The 11194-nt window shown below is 46.7% G+C and overlaps 2 protein-coding genes across 3 annotated transcripts in view; one reads left to right on the forward strand and one right to left on the reverse strand.

The window, feature by feature from the left end:
• The window catches only part of ZSWIM9 (zinc finger SWIM-type containing 9), a 15511-nt gene extending 14857 nt beyond the window's left edge, over positions 1–654 (reverse strand). The window contains exon 1 of the mRNA XM_012813849.2: positions 257–654. Coding sequence (XP_012669303.1) covers positions 257–531 — 275 coding nt within the window. The 5' untranslated portion in view covers positions 532–654. The remainder of the gene's footprint in view (positions 1–256) is intronic.
• A 1231-nt stretch (positions 655–1885) lies between these two features.
• The window catches only part of LIG1 (DNA ligase 1), a 40870-nt gene continuing 31561 nt past the window's right edge, over positions 1886–11194 (forward strand). The window contains exons 1-5 of one of the 2 annotated variants that reach the window (XM_023509035.1): positions 1886–1998; positions 2765–2837; positions 5008–5097; positions 6852–6981; positions 7826–7952. In XM_023509035.1, the coding sequence (XP_023364803.1) occupies positions 1911–1998; positions 2765–2837; positions 5008–5097; positions 6852–6981; positions 7826–7952 (508 nt within the window). In that variant the 5' untranslated portion in view covers positions 1886–1910. Of the gene's footprint in view, positions 1999–2345; positions 2368–2764; positions 2838–5007; positions 5098–6851; positions 6982–7825; positions 7953–11194 lie in introns of those variants that run through there. The other variant, XM_012813850.2, reaches the window with a different exon arrangement.

Below are 11194 nucleotides of genomic sequence, written 5' to 3' on the forward strand. Positions count from 1 at the left end.
GGTTGAGCTATAGGCGCCGAGCCTAAAATCTATAGGTTTAGCTCACAATGTCTCTATCTCTGAGTGGCTTTGTCCCCTCACCCCCATCTCTGTCTCTCAGGAAGTGTCCCTCCTTGACTCCCTCCTCTCTAGAAGGTATTTAGCAGTCTCAGTAGGCCTCTCTCCCGCATCTCTAGGTATGGGGCTTTCTAGCTGTCATTCCTCTCCCTACTTGCTTCCCTTTCCCCCAGTTGGACAGCAGTATAGGCTTACGCACCCCACGGTGGGCCGAGCGGGTGCACGGACATCCTTGCACACCAGCCGTACGTAGCTGTACTTGAGCACATCGATGAGAGTGTAGAGTTGGGGTGTGCTGGCCCACCGGCAGCGTGCCAGGTGCATGGAACTCTTGACGAAGAAGAGTGCTAGCCGCTGCTGGCACCATGCGTCGAAGAAGCAGCTGAACTCTGCCCATGAGAAGAAGGCCCGTTCCCGCAGCTCCTGTTCCTCCTGCCCAGCTGCTGTGCAGGCTGGAGGCTCTGGCTGCTCCATTCTGGGGGCCTGAGTGGAAGTGGTAAGAACAGCTAGATATCAGATCCATCCCCACTCAGGGAATATCTCCTATTCTCCATTCTCAGCCTGCCCAGTTGGTGCTGGTGACTCTGTCTAAGTGGGGCCTGGAAGTAGATGCCCATTTTTCCCCAGATATAAATTTTTACCCTATCTTTGGTCTCCCCTCACCACCTTACCCCCTATTTAGTTGTTGCCTGTCAACCTGATTCCTAATTCCAACTCTGGTACCCTTCTCAGCAGATTTAACCATTAGGTACAGTTGGGGTCCCCTTGCAGATGTGTCTCACCATTGGCAGTAACCTCAAGTACCCCGTTCAGGTGGAATTCCCCATTCCATGTGTCTACACTTAGCTGTAATTCACATCCAGCTGTGCCCCCTCTAAAAATGTTCCATTTCCTGATGTGCTTTCCACATCCACGAACTCCTCATCAGTCATATTCTTCATGCACCTGTGGCTCCCTGCTTCCCAGAGGTGTCTCAGACATGCAGCCCCTCCCCCAGATGTGAACCCGATGGATCACTAACTACCCGATGGATCACTAACTACATCTAGCTGCGGCTCTCCTTCTCAGAGACGTTCTCATCTCCAGATGTGCCTTCCACATCCAGTTATGGATTCTTTGCCTACAGGTGTGTGCCTACTTGTGGCCAGCTCTCCTCGAAGTGTCACCAATATTCGACTGTGGTCCCCCTCCTTCTCACATGCATCTCCTAGTCCAGCTGTGGCCCCTCCTCCCAGCTACAGCCACCACCCTCCCTAACGTGCGTCTTCGTTCTAGACATGGCCCTTCATCTACAGACCGGCTTCTTTACCCCACATGGTCTCACCATGTCCACCTGCGCCCCCCTCCACCGGCAGTCTCCTTCCAGCCCGCTCCCGCCTCCCAATTCCTCCCAGCCCCATCGTCCCACCTAGGGAGTGCCTCTCCCCTCCCCCAGATGTGCACCCTTCCCGCCCCTCCCCACTCACCTACCCGCCCCGGAGCGGCGTCTACTTCCCACAATGCTCCGCGCCGAGACACAGACCGGCCCGTGCTCCCGGGATGCCCCGCGCGGCTTCCCGCCTCTCTTCCCGCCTTGCCTGGTACTGCTTCTTCCACCTACCTTCCTCTTTCCCCGCCAGTCACTCCTCGGACCTGCAGTCACATCCGCTCCCGCTCATCCAGAGTCAGGAAAGGCTCGGGACCGTTTCCCAGAGTGCTCTGCAGGAGGACTTTCCCCTCTTCACCTCTTTCCGGGTCGTCTCCCACGAGACACTACAACTCCCAGGGTCCTTAGTGAGGCGACGGCAGCGCTGTAGAGCCCAGATCCCGCCCCTCAACTCGGCCCCGCCCCGCCTGCCGAAGTCTGCGCGCGAATGCCGTGGCGCGAATTTGGGACTACAAAGCTGAACCGAGCGGAGGCGAGTGTGTTACCCTGGCAGTGGTGCCCTGGATCCAAGCAAGGCAAGATGGGCTTCCCGGGCAGGCTGGGAGGCTGAGAGCGACAAGCCTGCCGAATGCTTGCTTAGGGCGACTGCGGAGGAAAGGGGTGGGCCCAGTGCGCGGTGGAAAGGGGAGAGTGCGGACTGAAGGCTACTGGTGAGAAACCAAACCGGTGTCTGTTGGAAGGGGCCCAAGTAAAGGACAGTCCATGGAAAGGGACAGCTGGACGCGACAGGGTCTGAGGAAAGGCCTGGAAGAGCGGGGCCGCTTTAAGGGGGAGGGGCCTGAGAAAGGTTGAAGGGCGGGGCCAGGAGCGTTTGTGAGTGGGCGGGGCCAGCTGGGAATCGGGCGCGCTGGGGAGGCGGGGCCGCTGGTGGTGCTAAAGGGCAGGTTAATTCTGGGGAGGGTCACCTGTAGGGGGTGGGCCCAGGTGGAGGGAGGTGGGGTGGGAAGAGGTAAGTGATAAGGGCCAGGTCTAGGTTAAGACTTCGTGAATAATCGATAATTTTCTGAGCAGGGAGAAAGCTGACCATGAGTATGTCTGTAAAAGGGCCAAAGCCGAGGAAAGGGCGGGCATCTTTCCTGTTTCTGATTTGAAACTTTTATTAATCTTACTAGTAAATTATTTTGGTTAATAAAAACAGGAGTTTCTTCTTGAAGAATCACGTTCTTGATTTTGTTTTTCTGTTTCTTTTTTTTATTTTCTTTATTAAAAAAAGGGGTTTCATGTGTTTGGATTTTTATGCACAGCCAGTATCCTCAACAATCATTTGGATTTTTATTTCAGGAACAGCTGACGGGAAAGGAGAAGAACTTACAGAAAGGGAGAATTCTGATGCCAAGATGCAGCGAAGTATCATGTAAGGGCCTTGCCATACCCCTTAGTCTTATTGTCCCCATTTCCTCTGTTTCTTTCTCTGAATCTGTGACTTTAAAAAAACAAAACAAAACAAGACTAATTAGATTTCCAGTTGAAATTTCCAGAAGATGAGTAGTATGGAAAATATGTATTGAATGTAAGTTTTTAATCACAAGGCACAGAAACTGTAACTCTGTGGTTCCCAGTCAGCAGTTTTGTCCTCTACAGAGCACCAGGCAATATCTGGAGACATTTTTTGCTGTCACAACTTAGAGGATGGGGATTTACCATTGGCATCTGGTAGATAAAGGTCAGGCATCCATCATGGCTCAAGACAGCCCCCCACAAGCAAGAATAATTCACCCTTAAGGATCAGTGACATCTAGGTTGAGAAACATGCTAACAGGAGCTAGCTTCAGGAAATAGGGATTTACTAGGCTTATGTAGTTGAAACTGTCTGGAGTAAATGGCTTGGTTGGATCCAGTTGTCAAAATTTTGTCACTGGGAATTTGTTTCTTTCCCTTGTTCAGCTCAACTTTCTTCAATGTTGTCATCACTTTCAGGTTTTCCTGGGGTTAGTGATCCCAGTGAAAATGTGTCTCCCTCCCAGCTGTCCCAACAATATCTAGAGTCATGTTTCTCTGGTCCAGCCTGGGCCACATGCCTCTCCTGGACCAGCCATTGTAGTCACAGGGATGGCAGTGCTGTGATTGGCTAGCTCAGATCATGTGTCCACCCGTGATTGTGGCCACAAGGGCAGGCCCAGTCAAATCTTGTATGTTGACAAAATTCTGGGGAAAAGGGTGGCGCCTGTGGCTCAAAGGAGTAGGGCGCCGTCCCCATATGCCGGAGGTGGCGGGTTCAAACCCAGCCCTAGCCAAAAAAAATTCTGGGGAAAAGGCATCCCAGAAAGAAAATGGGGGGTGCTGCTGCCAGAGGGAGGGAATTGGGAAATGGATGGTAGACAGACCTAGACCTGGATAGCCGCCACAGAAATTAGGGAGGTACTGGCTTATGCAAGTCCTGGGTTACATTTTTCTCGTACGAGGAGAAATCTGGGGATAGTTTATCCAGGGCTGATAGCATCTTAGATTGCTTTCTGTATACTTGCTTTGCTTTTTTTTCCCTTTTTCTTTCTTTTTTTGAGGAGAGGAGGAATAATTTTAGATACATAGAAAAGCTATACAGATAGAACAGAGGGTTCCTGTATACCCCTCACCCATTTTCCATTGTTGATGTCATAAATTACTATGGCTCACTTCTAACAACTAGGGACCCAACATCAGTATATTATTATTAATTAAACTCTACACTTGATTATTCAGACTTCAGGGGTTTATTTGTTTGTTTTAATGTCCTCAGTCTCCTCCGCATGACAGTTTCTCAAGACTTCCCTTGTTTTTTATGATCTTGTCAACTTGGGGAGTACTAACAAGGTATCCTGTGGAATAGCCCTGTTTTCAGTGTATACATAGTATCATAATTAGGCTAGAGTTGTGGGCTTTGGGAAAGATGCCACTGAAGGATATTGCCTCATGTCAGGGGTGTATAATATTCCAATAATGTGGCATAAAGTTAACATTTATCACTTGGTTAGGGAAGCATTGGCTAGTCCTCTTCACCATTAAATTCCTGTTTTTTTCCCCCTCAGTACTCTTTTCTCCCGAAGCAAACCCCTCAATCTAGGCAATCTCAAGTTAATTGGAAGGTACCATGCTTTATATTTTTTTAGAGTACTTTTACCTCCTGAAATTTTATATTTAGTTATTTGCTTAGTATTTGCCTCCTATTTTAGAGTATTAGCTTCTTGAGGTCAGGGTCTTTGTGTGTCTGGGTTACTGCCAAATCTCTCAGGCCTGGGACAGGCCCTGACATATAATAAGTGCTCAGTTAATATTTGTTGGATGAAAACTAGGGTGTGTTCCCTCTCTCAGGCAAGTCAGAGCAGAAAAATAAGTAGAACATTGTCTCTGTCTAAGCCTAAGTTTCCTTATCAGTCAAAGGGGTTGTTTGAAATCCTCTGTTATGTGCTGGGGATGGGAAAGGGTGACCTCAAATTAATTGGAAGGTGTCTTGCTTTATTTGGAAGCTGCAGGAGTGCAGCATGGATAGGCAGCAGGGTACTGATGCTGTTATCATTCCCTTTTTCCCACCTCTTATGCTCCTCTAGGTCATTTTTCCATCCCAAGAAAGAGGGTAAAGTGAAGAAACCTGAGAAGGAGGCATCCAACAGCAACAGAGAGATGGAGCCCCCTCCAAAGTATGCAATGGGGCCGGGACAAGGTGGATATTTTCCTTTAGCAGTCAGAATTCTTAGTTGCAAGTGTTAAAAACTTAATTCCAAAAGGTCTTCCCCCCACACACACATTTTTTTACTGAGGCAAAATCAGCTTTAGAAGCAGCTGTATCCAGGGTGCCAGAGTTGTTTTCAGGGCTCTGTTTCTACATGTCTTGGCTTTATTCTAGACCAGATTTCTCCATGAGGCAAAGACACTGGGCACTGGTCATGTCTTGATGCTGTTTCTAGAAGACAGCAATGTTGTTCATTCTAGTATCCACATCACAAGTTCTCAGGAGAGACCCTGCTTGGCGTTGGGTGATATGATCACCCCTGTGCCAATCAGCTTGCCCAGAGCATGGACTCTAGACATAGTCCACATCCCTAAATTCTGACCCTGGGCAAGTAACTTCACTTACTATGCCCCAGTTTCCTGATGTGTAAAAGGGTGTCATACTCTGCATCAGGCTTTCTGTGTGGGTTTAATGAGTAAACACATGCCTCATACATGAAATGTGCTCTAAGGGGGAGGAATCAAGTCATAATTTTTTTCAACACTCTTGATTTTTTAGATCTGTCCCTTTAGTGTATGCATTGCTATATTTATATACATATGGTGTCTTATTTCCTGTTTAATTTTTTAAAGTCTCTATTAGATCATACTGTTTATACTGTTTATCATCTTGCTTTTCTTCAGTTAGCATTATGACTTAGAGATTTTTTTCCATTTATAAATAGAGGAACTTCTTGTATTCCATTTTATGGATATACCACAAGAATTATTTATCATTTCCCTATTGGTGAATATTTAGGTTGTTTCCAATTTGTTTCCACCAAAAATGCCTTTAAGCCCTTTCCACAATAGTTCATACAAACCCACTTCATTCTTTGTAATGATGCTCACTGACTTAGCTGCAGAGTTTTCAGTGTCCATGCGGTCTCTTTAATCAGACAGCTCTGAGTGAAGAAACACGTGGGTATGAGCACCCAAGTGACCTCCATCAGTAGGTGTGTCACTGCATTGTGATGGTCTGTGTCTTTGCCCTTTACCAGACTCAGAGCTCCTCAGAGCAGTGTCAGGAGTATGGTCAAGCTGCTTTAACAGCATCCAAAGTCACAGTGACTTAGTTAAAGTAAAAGTTGCCTTTTCCTCACTTGTAAGGCTCTGAGCTATTCAGGTAATTTAGGGCAGGTAGGTAGCTCTGTACCCCGAAGTTATCCCAGACCCAGATTCCCTCACCTGCATTACCAAAGCGAGTCTCAGGTCCTGGTGTGAGTGGACATAGACACTAGCAGTCAGGAGCAAGTTGCATGTGTCCATCATGCTATTTACTTGCTCTTGCTCAGAACTTAGAACTTCATGCATAGCTGAAGGGGGACCTGGTACATGCAGTCCCTAGCTGGGTGACCATGTACCTTGCTAAAACTCAGAAGCTTATATGACTAGAAGAAAATTTCCCAACAGATGTTCCAGGGTAGTCTCTATCGTAGGTAGGGACTCCATTTGCTTCTCACCATTGCCCATCAGAGGTGGGCATTTGGGAAGCTTCTGGAGACATGATGGAGTGGTAGATCAATGAATGGATGGGCAGTAGAGTATTTGCCAAGGAGGCTTCTAGAAAATGTTCATTGAATGCTTGAAGAGAAGGAACACAGTTAAGAAGCTGGAGTGTTTGGGGCAGTGGCTCCACTGCCTGCTGTGATGGCCTTTCCCCTTCTCCTTTCCCACCTTCCAGAACAGCACTGAAAGAGTGGAATGGAGTGCCTGATGACTCACCAGTGAAGAGGCCAACGAGGAAGACAGCCCGGGTCTTGGGCAGTGAAGGGGAGGAGGACGATGAAGCCTTGACTCCCACCAAAGGCCAGGTATGTCTTGTTTTTACTAGAAAAAGCCATAATTCTCATTAGCCTTTATAACTGGGAGCAGCTCAGCTGAAGTCTGGCACACTCAGCAAGAGGTAGATGAGCTCAGTGGTTGTGTTGGGGTGATAGAAGACCTGGTCCTAACTCTACCCCTTCCCTGGGTCCGCGGGCAGTCACTTTGACTTCCATAAACCTAGATTGCCTCACCTGTAAGACACAGTTCCTGGTAACGCCTTCCTCGTAGGGTAGATGAGAGGATGAAACAAGTCAATTCATGTACAGATCTGTGAATGATGCCTGATACAAAATTAGGGCTCAGAAATATATCCAGTTTCTCCCATGCCCAGAGGGCTTTCATTCTTTCCAAACTTGGCGGATCGCCCCCTTCCCCTGCACAAGTATCATTTAATGCTTGTTCAGTGCTCCATGGCTAATGTCCAAAGTGTAGCACATCTTCATCTGTCAGTGGGACGGTCCTGTTGCTCCCTGTTGAAAGCTCTGGCGTGACCATCTTAGGCCAAGACAATGTGCCCTTAACCCCCTTTCAGCCTCATTGACTCTCTTGGCTTGCTCTGTCCCACTCTTATCTTTGCTAAGTGGGCTCCACCTCTGGGCCCGTTGCTCTTTATAAGTTACTTTAGAAAACAGAATTGTTATTGGGATTTTTGATGGAAGAATCTGGTACTGTAACACTATAAGGGAGGGTGGAATGATGGCTCATGTGAGAGAAGACAAGGCCTGAGTTGAGGTCATGAGGCCAGAAAGGAGAGTAGGCACAGAGAGGGATTTGGGAAGTGTAGCCCTTTCTCCCCCAACCCTGCCACCCCGAATTGCTTTTTTCTTGCAGAAGCCTGCCCCAGACTGCCTGAAAGTCTCCCCTCCTAGTCCTGCCACATCTCCTGAGAACAGCCCTTCCCTCTCTGATACCTCTCCCATGGGTGTCTCCCCAGTGGTGATCCTGAAGCGCCGTACAGGTAAGGACATATGGGGCCCTTTCAGCTGCCCAGTCTTTCTCCCCACTTGGATTTCTGTGCCAGGTGGCCATCCTTACAATAGCTCTGATGTTAGTGTAGTGGTTAAGAGCACAACTCTGCTATCCATTAGCTGTGTGACCTTGGCAAGTGACTTACAAACTTTCTCTGAACTTAGGTTGATTTGTCTGTAAAACAAAAATAAGTACAGCACCCACCACACAGAAATGTCAGGGGAGTTAGAAGTTAACACTTGTGAAGTGCTCAGAACTGGGCCCAGCTGGTAGTCAGCGCTCAGTAAATGTTGGTCATTGTGATTGTTCTGTGCAGTGGTAGAGGCGCCCTGAAGGACAAAGGAGGCAGCAGGGAGAGAAAGAGGGAAGAACATTCTAGGCAGGGGGAAGAATTTGAGTAAAGGTCTTTGAGGGCTGCTGATGGGTTGGTGTGTGCTGGTACAAGAGTACAGAGTTGGGGATGATGAGCCATGAGGTGAGAAGGTTCTGGAAAGCCAGCCAGCAGAGCAACATTTGTCGGGGTCCCTTCCTGGTCACCAGGTACCAGGGCCCCTGCTAGGTTGGTATGTGGACAGCTATGCTCTTATCTGCTCAGGAACAATTGCTCTTAGGTACCTGAGGGCCAATTTACTTTAGCAGAAGGGAGAGAGAGAGTCAGAGAGTAAAGCAGTCTTAGAAGAATGGAGCTTAGCGGTCTTTAGCAGAGTTTAGTAAGCTTCAGCAGAGAGACACCTGCTGGTGTTTTGCAGGCAGGAGAAGTGACAGTGAGCAGGTTCGTGATAGAATGTGCATGCTCCCGACTGCCTTCTCCTGCAGCCCAATATAGAGTGATCTTGTAACTCTTACCACCACAGGTGTAGAGACTGCCAATTCACTAATGCTCTCTCACAAGCTCTCTCCTGCTTGTTAGGAGAGCTAAATCCCTCCCCATGCCCTTTTCACCAAAGTGTTCTATTGAGTTGTACAGGTGTTTCTTTTACCTCCTAGCCGTAGGCTATACGGGCTGCTACATTTCCCCCTTTTTTATACAAAAACAAAATAATTTTTAATATGGCAAGGGCAGCACCTCTTCCTGTTGTCTATCCCTTTTCTTGCTAGGCCAAAGAATATGGTGATTGTCAAAGTTCGAAGTTCCAGGTAAGGGCTCTTTAAATGACGAAGCCCTGTATAGATTCAAAGTTCAGCTGCTGCTAGGGAAATGACAATGATTATAATGTTAATTTCTTTAAAGGTCTTTGAGAGAATCTTTGGCTAAGAAAATTTACAATACAAAGGTCCCGCTTCCCTGGCCAAGCTTTTCCTTTGCTACTTGAATTTGTAATAAACTGACGAACAAAAGATAGCGCTTTCCTTGCAGTTTTTGCCAGTGAGAATCTTGCCGCCTTTCCAGAGGCTTTGTTACTCGAAGTCCTTGGTAGCATAAAATCCTACTACTTGAAACAGGAATTCTGCTTTTCCAGAGGTTCTGCTCGCATTCTTTGGTAACGGAGATTCTATCGCTTTCTCCACCCCTTCGTTACTTCTTTTTGAAACCCAAGCTATGGCCTTTTGCCACTTTCTGCCTTCAGGAGCGGGCAAAGAAAGACACTGCTTTTCTAGCGGAATTTTTCCTTCGGTGGTTGAATCCAGACCTTATTTCTAATGGAGTTCCCTAATTCCTTTTTATCATGGCCGAAGGTCCTGTCTCTTTAATGCAGACTCCGCTTCAGTTTTACTCATGCTTCCTACATTTCTTATCTCATATTTCTTATCCCAAACTTACCTGTTTTTTTCTCCATTGTCATTTATTGGTCTGGTTTAAATTTCCCCATATTTGTCTCTGGGGCACCAAAGGTCCAGCACACTGTGGTGAGGATTACGTCTGGCGCAACCCACTGTGAGCAGGATTCTGCCTTGGACTAACATTGAATAAATTATATTGTTTTACCAAAGAATCATAGAAACAGGGTTATTTTAACGTCTTTTATTCCTATTGAATTGGGGCATTCCTTTGCCTTGGGGCATACACCTGGAAGTTTACATACTCTTGTTTCCCTGGATCACTTAAAGTGAAACCATTCTTTTCTTTGGTATTCTGTGTTTTTTTTCTTTTAGCAGTTTTTTCTCATATGGCTAGCTTCCCACCTTTATGGAATTTGATGTTAACTGGGGGATTTCTTAGATGATCTTCTGGCTGCTTAATCTGAGTTGCTAAGCCAAACATTTCTTGGCTTTAGCTGTAAGACTGATCTTTTAGTGGTTATATCTCATTTGCCATGATTTTTCTCTTCTGGCTTTTTCTATTGGCCTTTTTACCTCTTACAATCTTTCCCTTTCAAATGGAACCTTTTATTGCCTTAAAGGGATAGGGGGCATCAGTTGTTCCAAAGCTGCTTCCTGCTGAAAGTGGAAGCTGGTATAGGCAGTGGTTCTCAACTTTCCTAAAGGAACCTGCTGCAATCCTTTAATACAGTTCCTCATGTTGTGGTGGCCCCCAACCATAAAATTACTGTTGTTGCTACTTCATAACTGTAATTTTGCTACTGGTATCCCAAGACCATCAGAAATGTTTTTCGATGGTCTTAGGTGACCCACAGGTTGAGAACCGCTGGTATAGGGGAAGGCAACTAAAGATTCCTTTCCCTAACTTGATAAACTCTTACAACTGGTTCCCAAACTTTGTTCTTTGCTGTTTTGCCTAAGGCTTTTGTTTACTAAAGTTTCTTCTTATCTTCTAGTTCTATCTTCTATCTTTTTCTCTTTCCTCTCTAAAGACTTTTGGGCTTTTATCAGTTTTTCCACCGAGTAGTTAGAATTTGGAAAGACAAAGGGCAGGAAAGAGGAAAAACCAAATGAGAAAGCCTGTTGTTGGCTATCTTTTTCTTAGATGTTTCTTTTCCCTCATATATTTGTATTTCTCTTCTCTTTTTCTTGTTTGTTCTTGGCTTATTTTCCCTTCAGCCCATGTCTACTAGATCTCAGTGGCTAATCCACCATCCCACTTCTGACACCACTTGTCAGGGTCCCTTTGTGGTTGCCACTTATCAGGACCCAGGACTGGCCATGTCTCCAGCCCCCTGCTTATCTAGGTTCCGGATGTGGATAGCTATGCTGTTACCTGGCTCAGGAACAATTTCTCTTAGGTGCCTGAGGGCTATTTAGCAGAAGGGAGAGAGAGAGAGAGTCTGAGAGACTAAAGCAGTCTTAGAAGAATAGAGCTTAGCAAACTTTAGCAGAGTTTAGTAAGCTTCA

This window comes from Otolemur garnettii, unplaced genomic scaffold (assembly GCF_000181295.1).
Source record: "Otolemur garnettii isolate 467f Iridium unplaced genomic scaffold, OtoGar3 scaffold00317, whole genome shotgun sequence".
Taxonomy (NCBI): Eukaryota; Metazoa; Chordata; class Mammalia; order Primates; family Galagidae; genus Otolemur; species Otolemur garnettii.